At 38.8% G+C, this 19,771-nt stretch overlaps 1 protein-coding gene across 6 annotated transcripts in view; it reads right to left on the reverse strand.

The window, feature by feature from the left end:
- Positions 1-19,771, reverse strand: part of LOC145435095 (NACHT, LRR and PYD domains-containing protein 14-like) — a 443,484-nt gene that overhangs the window by 297,454 nt on the left and 126,259 nt on the right. For 5 of the 6 annotated variants that reach the window (XM_080312363.1, XM_080312359.1, XM_080312361.1 and 2 more), the window contains 2 exons: positions 14,761-14,928; positions 8,772-8,939 (listed from right to left, as the gene is read on the reverse strand). In XM_080312363.1, coding sequence (XP_080168489.1) covers positions 8,772-8,939; positions 14,761-14,928 — 336 coding nt within the window. The remainder of the gene's footprint in view (positions 1-8,771; positions 8,940-14,760; positions 14,929-19,771) is intronic. The other variant, XM_080312362.1, reaches the window with a different exon arrangement.

The following is a 19,771-nucleotide window of genomic DNA, read 5'->3' on the forward strand; positions in this document are numbered from 1 at the left end:
CAAAACATAGTGGTCAAAATTATCGCAGAGCAATATCGATTTGCGTAAATTCCGTTATGCGTCTGACTACGTTACTAGGGATTATGTAGTTAGTTAAGGAATTAGGAGTCCTATCTTCCCAATCGGTATGGAACAACATCAAAATCATCACAAAGCAATATCGACAAAATCTGCTTACTTTTATAACTTTATATTTTGTGAAGTAGAGAGTAGTTTAAGGTTATGTTTGTCTAACCTTGGCGAGTGCTATTGTCACACTCGATCACCATCTTCAAATCATGGCTATCTCAATGATGTTGACTAAATTTTCGGCTTCAGAACGTGTTAATTAGACCTAATCGTTTTAACGCTGGGGATCGCGTACAGGCATCGATAGAGTTTGTATAAATAAAGCCCTGCGAATCGCACGCCTACGGCTATAGTTCGTTTGATTATTTTCACCTTGGGATTCGCGTATATGCTACTAAGCTGTTACGACTTTAGAAAATTCTACAAGACTATTCGGAACGCGCACTAGCGAGTGATTTGTTTCCGTAGCTCCGAACTGGAGAATCGCTTGCCTGCGTGTAATGAAAATAAGTCGTAAAATGTGGAGGCTGCAGAGACAGTAACTTGTATACATAAAATCAAGTTTAAAATATGGACGGATGAGTTATCTCTGAGCAATAGAGTAATATAACCGTCTATAGTTTAGTGGGGTATTGCTATAATGTATATCCAAACAATCGTTGCAGACTCTGAATGTTACCTAGGTCCTTATCACAAAAAATCATGCATCAGAAGCGTAGGCGTTCATATTATCAAGTCGCAGCGCTCAAAATCGCATTTTATATTAAGTAATTAGTGATGATGTGTAGAATTTTGATATTAATAATATTATCCGGAGAATATAACCTTACATAGACATCATAGTTTTCGCATTTATGTATAATCTGAATAGGAATTTAAATACATAGTCCTAAATACACATAATAGAAAATCTGTCGATTCTAGCCAAGGTAAGTTTTGACGCAGCAATCATAAGTCCTAAAATGTGGAAACTGCAGAAACCGTAACTTATACACATAAAATCAAGTTTAAAAAATATGGACGGATGATATTAGTCCTAAATACACATAATACAATATCTGAGAAAAGTATCAAGATGCGGCAATCAATGCAGCGATGATATAGCAATGGATGGATGATGTGGCACTATAGGCGTGGCGCTTGATGATGTGGCACAGATGACGTAGCAGATGAATGTACCCTTAGGGTATGAAAATGGGCGTGGCAATTAGGATGACGTGGCGCTCTCTGATTGGTGCGTAACAATTTCAGATAACTACACTACTTAGATGTGTGATGAAATTTAGCATGGTGCATTGCCAAAATGTTCTACAACTATACGTATCAAGTTTCGAGTTGGGATTCAATGTTAAGCATGGTAATTCCGTTATTAAAGTTGGCTATGTACGGGTACGTGCTATACGCTCCAACAAAACAGATGTACGCAAAAAGTCGATGTAGAACCGCGTTAGAGTTGTTCCATCATGAAATGCGTGATGGGATTTGGTATGGTGCATTGTTATAATCTCCTATAACCGCGTACCAACTTTCAAGGTGGGAATTCAATGTTTAACACTGTAATTCTGCTATTAAAATTGACTATGTACAGGTATATGCTATGTTAACGCAAAACAGATATGCGTAAAAGTCGGTATTCGACTGCGTTAGTTTTAAAGGTGTTCCATCATTAGATGTGTGATGAAATTTAGCATGGTGCATTGCCATAATGTCCTACAACTACGTATCAAGTTTAGAGTTGAGATTCAATGTTAAGCATGGTAATTCCGTTATTAAGGTTGACTATGTATAGGTACGTGCTATACGCCCTCGCAAAACAGATGTACGCAAAACGTCGTCGTAGAGCCGCGTTAGTTTTAAAGTTGTTCCATTATGAAATGCGTGAGGAAATTTGGTATGCTGCATAATCGCAACGTCCTACAACTACGTACCAAGTTTCAAGGTGAGGAGTGACATATTAGCATGGCAATTCTGTTATTAAAGCTGACTATGTATATGTACACGCTACCGAAAACAGATTTAGGCAAAAGTTGCTATAGAACTGCGTTAGTTTTAAAGTTGTTCCATCATGAAATGTGTGATGAAATTTGGTATGCTGCATAATCACAATGCCCTGGAGCTCATTTAGATACGTTTTTTTTTATGTAGTTACACATACTAGTTGTTTTGATGTAAGGAAAAAATCAGTCGATGACTCGATACAACTAGTTCAACACGCGTTGATGTAACTTTCCTCATTTGTATGCATAGCCTACGCGAAATTGGTTACCGAATTTTTCGATTAGTTTATATTCCGTATTTTATTCAAAACTAAAACTGTTAAGTACTACTTAAAGTGTTATAAAATGTGAAAAAGTGCAAATAGCGGAGACGTTTGGAGATTGCGTTTAGGACAGTTCGATGTCGCTCGAACATTTCATCCCCAACTCGACGTAAGGTTCTCTCTGCTTTCGTATTTACCTTAACGCATGAGCCGTCGAGTTCGTACATGATAAAATTCCTGATCAAGGAATATGCTTCGGATCTAATTTCATCCTTTTCTTCAGTGATCGAAGGTGATACTCGTGATAATTCCATGCTTTGAGGAGAATAGCGAGTCAGAGCTTATTTCGAGATCTGAGCTACTTTGAAAATGAGGATCCTATTGACAATCCTACCCCAATTTTCTTTGGTATCTTTGCAAATTTCATCAGCTATCATCAGGAACATTCGCTCATCGGGTAAATATTCTTTATATTTTTCATTGACTTCGACATCACCATAGCGGAGACGTTTGGAGATTGCGTTTAGGACAGTTCGATGTCGCTCGAACATTTCATCCCCAACTCGACGTAAGGTTCTCTCTGCTTTCGTATTTACCTTAACGCATGAGCCGTCGAGTTCGTACATGATAAAATTCCTGGTCAAGGAATATGCTTCAGATATAATTTCATCCTTTTCTTCAGTGATCGAAGGTGATACTCGTGATAATTCCATGCTTTGAGGAGAATAGCGAGTCAGAGCTTATTTCGAGATCTAAGCTACTTTGAAAATGAGTATCCTAGGATTTGCATAAGTTTCATCTATATCGTACAATGCGTTTTCGCGGTCCAGAATGACTTATGGCGATGAAAAATAGTAAAAATGGTCTCTTAAGCATTGACCACGGTTTTGTTTTCGAAAGATGTCGGGATGTCGGTATCATATTTTCTAGAACTCAAACTAGGACGAAATCATGAATGTGTAGGACTTATGATAAACATATATTGTGCGCATACAACTTTGTTACAAAACTATGATATTCCTGTACTTGCACAAATTACAAATGCGGTATCGTAAATTAGTATATACTACTAAAATACAAACTCGGACGAAATCATGAATGTGTAGGACTTACCTTAAACATATATTGTGTACAAACAACTTTTTACAAGAACTATAAAATTCCACTCCAGGCGCTGCGGCTTAGCTCAAGCGAACAAGTATTTCGGACTATAGGAGTCAAATTGTCTTTCTTATGGTAAATTAACATAGGGAGAATTAATCACAAAATTTCGTAGAGTACCGTAGGCATCGATACATTGAGTGAAATGGGCTTCCTTATCTTAAATTAAAACGGGCAGAATAAATCGAAACAATTTGCAGAGTCCCGGAGGAGTCAAGACATAGCTCAGGCTGAGATCATAGCCTAATAACGAGGGCTTCGAGTGGGATGTTATAGGAAGCAAGAAGAAACGTTGTAAAAGTGTTGAAACTTAATTACATCTGTAATTCCGTCATTAAAGTTGACTTCGCATAGGTATGTGCTACGCTCCCGCAAAACAGATTCACGCAAATGTCGGTATAGAACTGCGTTAGTTTTAAAGTTGTTCAATCATGAAATGCGTAACTCACAAGATTCAGTGTATAAGTTTAGTAGAAATGCATGAGTTTAATAAAAGTAGTTATCTAGATGCATTACGAAATTGAGTGTGCTATCATCCAAAGTTTCATCTATATCGTACAATGCGTTTTCGCGCTCCAGAATGACTTATGGCGATGAAAAATAGTGAAATGGTCTCTTAAGCATTGACCACGGTTTTTGTTTTTGAAAGATGTCGCGATGTCGGTATAATATTTTCTAAAACTCAAACTAGGACGAAATCATGAATGTGTAGGACCTACCTTAAACATATATTGTGCACAAACAACTTTTTACAAGAACTATAAAATTCCACTCCAGGCGCTGCGGCTGAGCTCAAGCGGACAAGTATTTCGGACTTCAGGAGTCAAATTGTCTTTCTTATGGTAAATTAACATAGGGAGAATTATTCAGGAAATTTTGTAGAGTACCGTAGGCATCGATACATTGAGTGAAATGGGCTTCCTTGTCTTAAATTAAAACGGGCAGAATAAATCGAAACAATTAGCAGAGTCCCGTAGGCTTCAAGACATAGCTCAGGCTGAGATCATAGCCTAATAACGAGGGCCTCGAGTGGGAAGTTATAGGAAGCAAGAAGAATCGTTGTAAAAGTGTTGAAACTTGATTGCATCTGTAATTCCGTCATTAAAGTTGACTACACATAGGTATGTGCTACGCTCCCGCAAAACAGATTCACGCAAATGTCGGTATAGAACTACGTTGGTTTTAAAGTTGTTTAATCATGAAATGCGTAACAAAATTTGACATGGTACATTGCCATAATGTCTTAATTGCAATTATACTGCCAGATAGTTATAGCGAGAGGGTTTCGATGGTGACGTACTTGTATAATGCACATTTTGGAGAGATTAAGTAAAGGAATGATCTCAGATAAATCCATTAAATTAAGGTAGGAAGTAGCTATTTACGAATAAAAGTTAGTATTCTAGCTCTATATTTCTGTTTAATACTGAAAATGTCATGAAGTTGCAGCAATTTGAAATCATAAACACTTTAGTATTAGGTACATATACGCGAAAAGCTACTTTAGTATTCTGATGGAGTGCAAATACTTGTTTACTTATCAACTTTGAAGGCTTGCGCAGTTTGTGGTGTGAAACGCAAAATTAGTGTGTTCAAATCAGACCTGCCGTAAACATAGTGATGTCGCATTAGTCCTAAATACACATGATAGAATATCAAGGAAAAGTATCATCTAACACAGTGCTTTTCAACCTGTGTGATGGTTCGCACTCGTGCGAATGAAAAAAATTGCTGTGCGAATGACGAAGGTGGTGCGAATAGTGCGAACGAAAATCCGGATCAAGTGCGAATGAAAACCGTGACGTGGAATAATTCAAATAAACCTAATAGGAAGTTTAAGATCAGTGTGACTTTTGTAGTTGCGACGCAAATGTAAGACTTAATACGACGCACCACTCATCGTAGCCCGCACAAGCCGTAGTGAATTAATATTCCCGCACTTTAATTATTAAGTAACCAAAAGCCTGGTTTGAAGCTGGTGTATTGGCAGTATAGAGATCTTTACAATCTCTATATAGTGGCAGACATACAGTACATCAGCCCGTCTGAGCCCGGGACAGGCTGAAAAAATGACGTCGAATTGACTTTCTGCTTTCTTTCGCTAAACAATCATCATATTTTCGTAATAACTGTTCGATTTGCGCGAGGCACGAGGATAGTAAATAGTAAATACCATCATTATAGACTCACATTTGCAAGTTACTGTAACGCAAAATTTTACCCCTTCAAGGTTATTACAGTATGGACCGCAAAGGGTATAATTTTGGGTCTACACGGTGCCAGAGCTATCTGTTAATATGTATGTAATATTTATTGAATTTATTGCAAAAAGTCCTTCGATCGTTTCTACATATCGTAGCCAATAAGCGAGACAGGCATTAAACGTGGCTTTATCATAAGAATTCATGATAAGATTTGTCCGACTGTTTTTTTTCTGGAAAACATGGTCGAATACCGTTGGGATGAACTAGTGTAGGGGTGTGCAACGAGCAAGTTCAGGCCTATGGGACTCATTCATTTCGAGGCCAACCCCTTCTGCGTCGGGGCAGATGAAGACGTCAAGTTTTGGCCAACAAGCCGCTGATAAAATGCGGTGCCAAAAACATAAGCGGCGACAAAACCTCGGTCTAAAAATTAGCGATGTTGGATGGCCAAACCTTTCGAGATGGATTGGATATGTTCCGTTGTCTGCACGGAATAGTCCCGTTCTTGCAATCTGAGTAGACAGTAGTACAACTGCGATGCGCAGAGGAATTTAATTCGCCCTAATTTCAAATCGCGTGCGTCAGACATGTTTTGTAGAGCTGTGTTGGGTAGAATTGTGGTGTGCGCGTTCTGTATGTCATACATGCCCGTAAAACCGTAGCATACAACTGTAATGTTAAAAATAAATTCCTTTTCATTGGTGAGGCTCGTGTCGCGAGATGTCACAAAAACTCAGATTTTGGTGGTAGTCTAAAAGCTGCTTTACCGTTATTAAACTGTCATGAATTCCCAAGTTAGATTGAGCTAAAGAGTATAACACACAGTATCATGAGTTATTTGCTCTTCTCATAAACTTTGCGAGACAGAAGCTGGAGCAACGTATCATCAGGTAGCGAGCTCTAATGTGCCTACTCTCCTTGATCGTTTCGCACCTGATGTTCCAAAGAAATAAAGCAAAAGCCTTGACACTATTATGTGGGTTTTTCATCCTTTCGACAGAATGGAGCCTTGCGGGACCTTTGTGTCAGCTCTCAAATACGTTTTCTGCCAGCAGGCACTTTTCACTAGCGAAAAATACGCTGTATTTTGGATAGGATTGCAGAACAGATTTTAAGACCTGGCCATCGAAGCACTAGTAGACGTTTTTGTACAAATTCCCAACAATATTGTTTGGCCGACAAGGGTTTTAGTGAAATAATTGGAAGCAAAACGAGCGAAAAAAGTTGCCTTCTTATTGAGACACTTGATAGCTTAAGCTACATAGTAGTCAATTTGTTGCATATCTGAACAAAATGTTGTTAAGTAGGCCTATCTTCATCTACTTTTTGTATAACAATTTTCGATTAGTTTGTGCGAATGAAATTTATTTTACAAAAAAAGTGCGAACGGAGCAGAAAAAGGTTGAAAAGCACTGATCTAACATATAATGAATGTGATTTATTTCTCGGAAGCAAGTCATTATCAAAACATAGTGATCAAAATTATCGCAGAGCAATACCGATTTTGCGTAAATTCCGTTATGCGTCTTACTACGTTACTAGGGATTATGTAGTTAGTTACGAAATTAGGTGTGCTATCTTCCCATTCGGTATGGAACAACAGCAAAATCATCACAAAGCAATATCGACTTTTGCTTCGTAACTGCGAGTTAGGAATCGTTAACTTTATATTTTGTGAAGTAGAGAGTAGTTTAAGGGTATGTTAGTATAAGCTTGACGAGTGCTATTGTCACACTCGATCATCATCTTTAAATCAGGGTTATCTCAATGATGTTGACTAAATTTACGGCTTCAGAACGCGCTAATTAGACCTTATCGTTATAACGCTGGGGTTCACGTATACAGGCATCGGAAGTGTTTGTATGATAAAAGCCCTGCGAATCGCACGCCTGCGGCTATAGTTCGTTCGATTATTTTCGCCTTGGGATTTGCGTATATGATAGTAAGCTGTTACGACTTCGAAACGTGCACATGCGAGTGATTTGTTTCCGTAGCTCCGAACTTGAGAATCGCTTGCCTGCGTCTAATGAAAATAAGTCGTGAAATGTGGAGCCTGCAGAGACCGGAACTTGTATACATAAAATCAAGTTTAAAAATATGGACGGATGAGTTATCTCTGATCAATAGAGTAATATAACCGCCTATAGTTTAGTGGGGTATTGCTATAATGTATTTCCAAACAATCGTTGCAGACTCTGAATGTTACCAAGGTCCTTATCACAAAAAATTATGCATCAGAAGCGTAGGGATTAATATTATCAAGTCGCAGCGCTCAAAATCGCATTTTATATTAATTAATTTTTGATATATCATCATTGTCACTTTCTAGCACCATACAATTGCAGAACCCGGTTGCATACTGTGTACATTTTGCGGTGTACCTCGAAACATCAACCGATCTGGAGGATTTCAGCACGCGAATCGACGCAAAAACGATCAACGATATCATTGATATACTCTTTTTTCGAAATAAAATGAACTCGCACACTATACAATGCTATTTCTATGAGACTGAGTAAAGTGTTAGGAGACATGAAAAGCGCTGAATCGTATGAAATGTGCTGACTACAGGAATCGAACCTAATAACCTAGAGCAAGATAGTTGACGGATTCCTCTGTGATGACGTTATGAAATCTAGTTCAACGTTTAGTGTAAAGAATTCATATTCTTAAAAACAGCTCAGTACGCATAATCATGATGATGAGGCAATGGGCGTTATATAGACGGATGATGTGGCAATGGGCGTGGCTGATGACGTAGCAGATGATGTGGCAATGGGTGTGCTATAGGTGCAGCAGGTGACGTGGCAATGGGCGTCCTGTAGGCGTGGCAATTAAGGCGACGTGGCGTAATTTGATTGGCCTGCACGAAACCCAGTTAACTACACTACTGGTATCGAGATAATATTATTCGAAATTAATGCAACGCTTCATATACTTGATATAGTGAAACACAATTGGAGGTGGGGAATAGATGTTAAAGGCTGCAGGCTGCAAAGTTATTGATTTTATGAAACGAACGATTGAAGATAAACTACATTGCTAATCAGATCTGGCGATGTTCCATAATAACGCACCTGAATATTTTGATTCCGGCATCCTCGCAACAATCCTTGCAACTTTGTTTCGGTGAGACAACATTTTTCGAGTTGCAACTCCTTGCAATCAGACACTTTCAGAATGTGACTGAGTATTTCGTAATGATCTTCTTCCATTGAATTGTCCAAAATGGTAAGCTTTTGCAACTAAAATGATGAAATATCGTATGTAATTACTTTATTATATCTATACATATCTATCGCAATTTTAAAGAGACTCTTACAGGTACAGAACTCCAGCGTACAATTGAATGATGTATTTATATTCAAATGAACACGAGTATTTCAAGCTGATACTCACATCTAGGCTAATCATCAGAAGTCAGGAGTTAAAATAACTATTAAGTCAACAGTCGTATCACCAAATATAACATCAATCGCATGAAGTTGTGACGTCGACCACTAGGTCGATGTGGATAGTTCAACAGAACTCAACTGGGTTAGTCGTTCGGCATCCATCCCCTTATGTGTTCAATACATCGCATTCCGTGTCTTGTAGGCTATATCGCATTGTACATTGTGTGTGAGTCTGAAAATTTTGAAAAGTGACCTCCTTTCCCGATTCAAAAATATGGTAACCCTAGAATATACGCAATTTGTGGCGACCTCATTCCGAAAAACTAATTACCCACAGGTGTATGCCGATTTGCCATAGTAATGTCGTCTCCGCGCGTTGATTATAGGTCACTAGCTACCCCACTCCAGTGTGATATTATCACATGTATTAGGGACAAAATAATAATACCACAACCTTTCCATATTCTCGCACCGACATTTCGCTCCATACCCTGCCATACTATGTCCTGACCGACTTCTTGGCATTGATTGTATTTCGAATCTGGATTACGCGTAGGACGTACGTACGTAGCCTACTATGTATAGCAGGGACGGGCAACTTATCCAGTCGGCGGGCCGGATACAGGAAAATTATGTACTTGGCGGGCCGAATTACCGATTCGATACATTATTCGCCCATTTATCCACATTTACACGGAATAAATCGTATTTTATGAATGTATTTTAACGACAGCAATATCACTTCAAAGCCATTTCTCGCCGATAATGACGAAGACAATGCAGATTTGAGAACAGCATTGTCGTACAGGCGCCGCCATATCTGCTTATCTCTGATCAATTAACACATCCGGTGCAATCAAAGTGTCCAATTGTGACCGGCTTGCCGAGCGCGAAATTTGATGAAACGAATATCAATCAAATGCTACCGCGGTACTGATTGCGCAACTATAAATTTTATTCTGCTCGTGACCCTGGAACCCCCCAAAATCAACCCCGAATGATGCATTGTAGCGGAGCTTGGTATTGTGACGCGACCATGTCGTCTGGGAGCAAGTGAGAGCAGCCCAAACCACAAGCGTATTGGCCATTTTGTGCAACCGATTGTGCAATCACACTCTCACTCTCGTGCGCACTTGCTTAATTAAGATTTCAAGGCGTTCGATAAGCCCGGTACCTCAACTTTAATAAGAAATCAATTCATGAGCGTTGAGTACATGGTAAATGCCGACAATGCATGTCTCCTCGCTTCGACGAACATATGCGTAAGCTCTACTCTCCCACTCTGCGCACACACGTAGGATATACAATAACATACATTCACTAAAATTTTACGTTTAAGCAATAGTTGGGGAATCTAAGCAGACTGGGGCCGCGAACCACATTATGAAGAAGGGAAACTGTCCGCGGGCCGGACAAAATCCCGTCGCGGGCCGGATCCGGCCTGCAGGCCGTATGTTGCCCGCTCCTGATGTATACGGTTGCCCAAAAATACCTTTTTTGGCAAATTTCACTCACTGAAAAAAGGTCAGGTCCCCAACAAAACCGCTACACACCGACTTTGGGTCAATTGCGACAAGTAGCACCCGTGCAATTCGAAATTGAAATTTCGACCATGTTTTTTTAAATAATAGTATTTACGGCGGCACATTTTGACACTTCGTTATGACCAAATATTGGGTTTCAGGCATGTTTGAATGGAGAGGCATACTTTTTTTCATGCGTTTAGATAGTGATGAAGAGATGTGATATAATGGTCTAAATCAGTGGTTCTTAACCTTAACGACCTCGCGGCCCGGCAAAACTTCAAAACAAATGTTGCGGACCGGTGAACCTTCAGAAATCAAAATTAACCCTGAATTTAATTGCGAAATGTGTCTGCAAGTCAAATGTAATATTGGAAACTTCATTTAATGTTGTCATTTCGATACTCGATATTTATATACGTGGATCTATTGAAGTTTCGGCACGTCGAAGCTCGCAAAGTCCCTTTAAAGACCACTAACTTTCGCTTGCTCAGTATCATTCGAAAAAAATGCGGCTTTTGGTTCGCTATACCCTCTATTATACCGCCAATTGTCGCGTAAATACGTTGTCGGAACTTCACGAATTTCGATTTAAAGTCTCCGTAGTTTTTACATATAACTTGTCCGAAACGAGTTGTAGGCTACTTACGGCAACATACGGCGTGATTTTGAGCGGCCCGCAGACAGTTGACGGTCTTACATGATGTTATCACCCTCGGTCACAGTATGCCACGACTATTAACTATGCAAGAAAGATTGCCTTTTTAAATATCCTTCCTTTTTTCATATTTCATCAGGTTTTATAACATGGACTCTCTAAAAACCCAATATGTATGCATCATTCAAACACGACCTATATCCCATCCTGTATAATTAAAATGTAGTTACAACAATCGAAGTTGTTGCTCTTGTGAATGAGTCAGCAACTAATACAGAGATGCATCTTACTAATTTTCTCATTACACACTGTGCTGATTACAAGCACACACATAGACATTGGTCATAAACGAAATTTAGGAAGTAGTCAAATAGCATATGTTTAGTTTACATGTACTTAGTCAATTATTCAAGGACTAGGACTTGCGGTCTTTCTTATTTGTTCGACCCAAGCAGGTAAGCTACACTACAAATATTTTAAATTTTGTCAAGTGGGTAGGAGCGTTTGGTTACATTTACTTCAATTTTACAACTAGACGATATATTTGCTTTGTCACAATATCGTGGAATATTTCCAAAAATGGAATCAATTTGTGACTGCATCGCGAAGATGCATATTGCTTCTTTCTTCTGTTATGCAACTGCATTGTAAATTTCAAATAATGTCTAATTCTATCTATGTCAGGGGTGCACGACCTTTTCGGCCGAAGGACCACATGAGATTTACGAAACGTTGCGCGGCAACTTGGATGATGATAACCTTTTTTTAGTCGCCCGATAGGAACGAACCGAATTAGGTAATATTAAAAACAAGATTTATATACCTACGCTTTAAAATTCATAACAATTATATCATGAAAACTCCGTGCGCAACTGTACAGTGTGCAGTAATGCCCTAGTCGCGCGAAGCACGAAATGTTTTCAAAGGTACTGAATGAATTCGATGAATAACTATAATACTTGCATATATTGGGGGTCGTCTCTGTATAGCAATGGGCTCATTTGGCAATGACCGGATTATTTGGGATTTTAGACATAGCAATATCGACGGTTTCGGTGAACACGCCTCTGTCATTTAGTGCATATGTTTCATCGCCGACGATCTCGCTTCGAGCGCACAAGCGAAGTCGCATGTTGGACGACACGTTTATCTCCTAATAGCGAGTATAGTTGGACTATATTCTATAAATTACGCGTATTTATAATTTCCAGGAAGGGTTCCAATACTAAATGCAAGAAATGTACCAATAAATCATGCTAAGTGCTAAGAAAAACATCAAGTCAAATAAATCTGGTACGGAATATTCCACTTAATGGTCATATACGAAGATCTGCGATGAATGTGGCAGGCCCCTGGTTACGCCAATGCGTTGAAACTGATGTTTTAGTCATCATCAAATTTCGCGGTCGGGCTAATCAAATTTTGGTTGGCCTTGCAATTTTACCTGATGTTATATCTAATTTTGAGGATTACCTCGCAGGCCGCACAAAACCTTCTCGCGGGCCACATTTGGGCTGCGGGCCACGGTTTGGCCGCACCTGATCTGTATCGTTACTAATAACAGTGATTGATGGTACATAAAATTACTATAATAGTTATTATTAGTAATTTAAAGATATATTTGTAAGCAATTGTTTTCACGATAAAAAAGTTGTAATTCGAGTCGAAGTCAGGGTCATTTTCACAAACTCCGACTCCGACTCCAGTCAGTATTTTTTCAACGACCCTGAGTCCAGCCACTACAGTTTTCACGACTCCGACTCCAACTCCGACTCCACAGCCCTGGTTAGGACTGAGGAAAATGGCGATATGATGTATGTGAGCCATTCTAAATCTCTCCAGTAGGGTTGAAAAAAGTGCCTTGAACCGGATTGAACTCAAAACTGAACATTCAAAACTATGACCTGAACTCGGACTCCAGTCATAACACCATGACCATGACCCAGACTCGAACACCTACGCAATGACTTGAACTCGGAATTGACTCGGTGATGAATTGAAAATGACTCGATTTGACTCGAGTCAAAACTATAAAAGTGAGATGGACTTGTGACTCGTAACCTTGTGCCTTGGTTACAACAAACGCAACAATTCTCCTAACAGAATCGATGGCGAATCTATTGAAACTAACGTCGATTAACGTAAATGGATTATCAAATAGAATACAAGATCTGGAACAATATATACAGACCTGCAAATGGCTGTCGACGCTACACCCGACGAAATCATTGGCAACGTATATGACGGAACACAATCTCCGACAATAATGAAAGCTATCCGATAGTGCGCGATAAATTGTATTTATCGACCCACAAAACCCAACTATTTCACCCACAACCTATCCATCCCGTTTCATCCACAACCTATCCGAAGCATCGTCAACCCATATCACTTCTCCCCCAATAACTACCCAAATTATTCACCAAACATCATAAACGATAAAATTACGACTACAAAGACTTAATACGAACAATACACGCATACGAACACCAATTAGCGGCGGCTTCTACCAAGATATCAACTACGAATGCGCCTTCATCAACGACTGCGATGAGATGACCCGATGGAGACGAACCAAACCAGAAGAATTGCATTTTTGAAATTACTGATATTTTATGTATACATAAATGAATAAAAATCACAAAAAAGGTTACAACCCTGGTTTTTGGCCCGCTTATGACTGGAATCACAAGCCTTTTTCGTCAAACGAGTCATGCGTGCGTCGAATTTGGAAGAACCGCTATTCACAATCGGACAAGTCGCATCAATACGGGGAATGTTCTCCAATCGTTTACTACAGTGCAGACGTGACTGGATTGCCGAAAAGGTACAAAGCCATTTTGTTCCGACTACAAACCGGACAATGCGACCTACAAGCCCACCTATTCAAATTGGAAATAACAGATTCACCAAATTGTTCAACGTCTCGTACAGAAGAGAGTGTCAGCCATAATTTATTGACATGTCGCGATTATAGACACCAGAGAAGAGTTTTCATGGACACGTGTCGGAGGGAGAATATCGTTCTCACCGTGATGAACTTGAAGATTGACGCGCAGATTTTTCCATACGTTGTGGAATTTGTTCTCTCATATATACGAGCTTAAATTTTGTAATGTGATGCACACCCCACGATATTATAAAGATTTTTGGATATGGCGAATAAAACCACTGGCGTTGTAATCGCCAATCAAAAAATAATCAACAAGAACAACTGCATAGTTTCAATTGTCAATGTCGATCCGCTATGATGTCACAAATAAAGATTCGTAACGTCATGGTTAGAAAAAAACATGTTTCAAAGAAGGGCTATGTTTTTACCATGTTTGTTTCAACTAATTTTTGTCTTAAATGCAAACCTAGTCGTATTAGTATCATGTGGCGCCGATATCGACATGGAATTTTAATGGCCAGGAAGCCAAGATATTTATACTGTTTTTAGCCAAAAACGTGGACAAGCGTGAATAGATCAGAACATTTCTCCACTCACTGTAACTTGGTTTTCCTTGCATCCCATCCCAAAACATTCCAACTTCTCTTTTGACAAATCGCAATTCCCAAGGCACAGGTATGTGCATTTGGTTGATTTGACGACAGCCGCAAGGGCAGAATACGCGTCGGGCGGCATGGTACGGTCTAATACTGTCAATTGCTGAAGCTGTTTAATAAAAAAAGTATCAATTGCATCAGCGAGATTTTCCTGAACGCAAATTTTGTTAATAGTTTAGCATTAAACTGGAAAATATTCGACGGTCGTGAAATTGAGGCGTATCCGATAATAATCCATGCATTTATTTCATCGCCCGGATAATCTGTGAACCGTAGCATCACACTTCGCCATGTTGACTTTTGTTCGCTTTAATAATGTTCATGTCTCATTGGTCTGTGAAGTCTCTATAGCCGACTGTCAAAACTTCATGAAATTCATGCCGTTTTGTGAACAATGTATAATGAAAACTTCTCGAACGTAATATTCAGATTCTATACCTTCACGACCCACTGTAATGTGTAGTATTTCATCTGAATAAGACTGATGATAGCATTGCATTATACTATATAGCAGTTGCATACACATTGTATTTCGCGCCTACATGTATACGATATGGCACAGATTAAATCGTGAATTTTTTGTAGGTGGTGGAAACTCGACTAACATTGGAACCAAATCTTACGACTTGGTGACGTCCAAATTGACATCAAAGTGAATGCACGACAAATACAACCAGTTCAAAAGGTATTTGCTAATTGCATCACAAAAGTACACCAAATACGTTCAGTAACTTTGGTTTTAAGAAGCGACGTGGAAATGACATATTTGCAATTACCCATCTGACAACAGTCGACGTGACGTACGCGATTTCCTATTGACTTGAAATTTGCTCAAGCCTACACCTATATATTCAAAATCCTATCCAGTTAGATGAAATGCTGGTGTCGAGATAATTGAGGTACCGCCACAGAGAAAACTATGGTAACGCTGTAAATTTTGACTCAATCACAAGTCGAAATAACTATTTCAAAGACATCAAAACAACTTCAAGTAGAAAATCAATATATGAAAATTACTCAAGTAGTTTTAAAAGGTATAATAGGTAAATGGGTCACATACTGTCAGTGATTGATACGAGCTGGCCGCTTTTGCTATTCCAGGATGCGTCTTCACGTCAAAATAAAAAATCACAAACGACATCTCAAATAAGTGCAATTTTCAAAAATGTCTTCAATTTTCTTCACGTGCCATGATACAGTAGCTTTTTCACCGCGTTTACATGACAACTTCACTCAAAAAATTGGTGCAAGCATATACCCAAACTATTTTCAACTTTACAAAATTCAAAGAATATCCTTAAACCAATTTATACTTTGTCAAATTCAAATTGTACGAAGTAAGTAGTCTAGTCAAAAAACGTTATTGGCCACATAGATATCTCGAATGGAATAAGTATTTGTGCCACAAATGAATCGTATCCTACTGCGGTTGAACGAACTGTACTATGTAATTATACGACCCGTTGGCCGTCGCAAGGCTAACGTACGGAGTTTACGCGAATGACGATCGTATTTACCTTACGAACCGGGTGTGTTTCAATCCGCCTTCAGGTCGAGATCAAGCATGAGGGCGGTGGGCACGAGTCCCATACTGGTGTATCTGCATGGAATGCCACACTAATGTCTTTTATATTACTAATATTTCAACCATATCAACGCTACTTAAGACATTTTTTGTGAATGTGAATTTGAATTCAATTGATTTATGCGTAGATAGAACATACGATATTCCAACTACACTATCGCCATGCATAAGATAGACATATGATAGCATTGCATTACTATATAGCCCCTACATGTACCAGATATTACACAGTATGGATCGTGAATATTTTTGCAGGTGTTGACAACTCGAATAACAATAGAACCAAACTCTATAAACCGGCGACGTCCGAATTTACATCACAGCGAAAGCAGATCAATTACAACCACTTCAAAATTTATTTGTTTATTGCACAACAAACGTAAACCAAATACGGCCTGTATCTTTGGTATTTCAGACGCGACGTAGAGAGGACATATCTGACAACAATCGTCGTGGGCATTGTTCCCTCTAATTTTTGACGAGTCTGCGCACACTCACCAACTTACTGCGCAGACCCATGGACAACAGTGCGTAACGACTAAAACAAAGGTCATCACTTCGGATTCTTTGTGCGCAACGGAGATTTTCTGTGCGCAGAGACCGTTTCAGCACTGCGCATTTGCGCACGTGCGCAGCTGAGAGGGAACATTGGTCGTGGGTACGTAGTTCTCACTCTTGAAACTTTGTCGTAGGCCTATTCATATATTCAGAAACCTATTCAGTAGGATAACATCCCTAGTGTCGGGATAGTTACGTGGTAAATTTCTACTCCATCACAAGTCGAAGTAGCAATTTCAAAGACATCAAAACTACTTACAGTAGAAAATCAAGACCGGCTTCTCAATGTAGGCCTACGGAACTTCAATATTGCAGCAAACAATACGTTCATATTGCCAAATTTATTCCTCTGGAAGCTTTTCTACTGGCTCTCTTCAGCAGTTAACGCCGGTAAATGAGGTTAACCAAGTTCGAAATATAGTAACCATGCACTGTTTACTGCCGTTCGCAACTCTGTGTACTTGTCATTATTACGTCACAACGATAAAATTAGTTCTACATTTCAAACACGGTTAACCTGGCGTTCACTGCTAAAGAGTAGTAGTCCTGTAGAATTTTCGGTCAACCTAGAAAAAATTCTTATAAAGACGTATTATATACCGTTGGAAAGATAATTTTATCAGCTTTTCAATGATGGGTTTTGTCATTTTTTTACCTTGGGGAAAAAAGTTATGACCAAAAACGTGCCAGGGGGTAAAGCATTATTTGCCTGACATTAAAATACAATTATAAGCTAAAACACGATACCTTCGTAACAGAATACAACACCATAAATTGGAATATCACTTTCAGTAAAGCAAACTAACAATCGAACAGCAAAAAAAATGAAACATAACTTTATTAAGATGTATTTATCATAAGTTAAGGGGGCAAAAGTTAACCGAGGCGGAGATAAAACTGGTTTACGAATTTCGAAAAAAATTAGCGTTAAAAATTTTAATGATTGATTTAGGCTAATTTATTGTTGCTGAATCCAATTGTGTGCTTCTAATTTCTCCGTCACGTCAGATTTTTTCCGTATTAATTTTTCTCATTTTCATAAATTAACCAAATTTCAGCTTTCGTTAGTGACATTACGGTTAGCATAAAATAGCAACAGATCAAATATTGTTATTGCAATCATCTATCAATAAACCTGGGTTGTTGTAGCCTAATACATAATGAGTGAATTTTTCGGTGAACTTGAATAAAGTGATTCTCTATCATCGTCCAATCAGAAGCTCTTTTCGACCCGTACATTTACACTGGTCAACAAATACCAAATACCATACATGAACAGAGGCAGAAATGTTTTTAAATGGTATCGAGGCTTTTTGATTGTGTTTTGCAATATTAAATGCCAGTTCTATATACAAAAAGCATTACGTTTTTGGTGGTTTCTGATTTGCCGTAATAATTTTACTATGAACTTGAGCAGTGGTTCTCAACCTTTTTGTATTCGCGGACCCCTTTTGGGCCCGGAAGTTGTAGTTCAAATTTAACTCAAATATCGTACAATCGTCATCTGTCTTGTGCAAATGATGACTGTAAGCTAGTGATAAACAGCAACAAAATTAGTTTTCATGAAAATAGCAGCATTATATTTATGTATAAATTGGGTTGACTTTTATTATTTCAAAACTAATTATTCAACTGCATTTTTTTAAATACGTGGCCGTGTCTTTAAAATCTGCGCCTTCGATTTCATATCAACGAGTGCTGAAAATCCATTTAAACAAAGAAAGGTGGTGGTGAATGTAATAAGGCATAACGCTTCCGACGACACATTTGGGTATGATCGGAACAATGATGACACCAAAATTGACAAACAATTTTGTTTATTTAACATATAACGTCAAGCCTGTTAATTCATATCTAGCAGCTCATCTTGAAGATATTAGGGAAATGGTTATGTAGGCCTATATAACAGGAGAAAACGGATTTTTGCTAACATTTCGAAGTCTCCGTGATTGACTTTACGTATCAAACCATTTATTTTTTACACAATGCCCAGCAAAACACCTCTATACAGCCAAATATTTGTATCAGTGGGCTATTGGCAATTTAGCAACTAAAATGAGTCCACACAGCAGGATATTCAATCTCAGACTGCTATCCTGTTGATGTGAGTTCTACTGCAATGAAGCAAAACTGCCTCGGGATTTTCCTAATTTGAAAAATATAAATTAGGTTATCAACTATTTTGTAAATTCGATTCGCTTCGTGGACCCCCTGAAAATGCTTCACGGACCTCCGGGGTCCTCGGACCCCCGGTTGAGAACCACTGAACTAAAGTTTGTAGATGTGATTGGCGTTGCTACTCAAGTAGCACAAGTAACTCCATATATTTTCTACTCGACTAAGAGTATAAGTAGTAATTGTTAGGACACGTGAAAACTACTTCAAGTGGCAGAAATATCTAAGTATATTTGGTCGAGGGAGGGTGGTCGCATACTTTCGACAGGTAGTCGGAGGTGGCTACATACGACATCGCAACATGTATCTTCTCGGGTAACGCAAAAGGTTTATAATGACACAATACCAATTGGTAGAATATTCGAAAATATGTTCAGTTACCGCGCTTTAGGGGCTGTTAAGGCTACTACATTTATGAAATCATATGCAGCCAACATCGTCGCGGAGCGGAGCTTTGTTTGGAATACATTCGTGTTAAAATTAATAACTGGGTGCACTACCAAATTCAATGGCGGCAGATATCTCCATACCATTCCCAGTTGATTTACCAGTCACACAAAGCACTAAAACAAATCCCAATGCAATTAATTTCCCGTATTGCCAATCACAGATGGGAATTCAGATTGCGTACATC

Source organism: Botryllus schlosseri, chromosome 3, assembly GCF_051294905.1.
Source record: "Botryllus schlosseri isolate E-star chromosome 3, Bs_hap1, whole genome shotgun sequence".
In the NCBI taxonomy this organism is placed as follows: domain Eukaryota; kingdom Metazoa; phylum Chordata; class Ascidiacea; order Stolidobranchia; family Styelidae; genus Botryllus; species Botryllus schlosseri.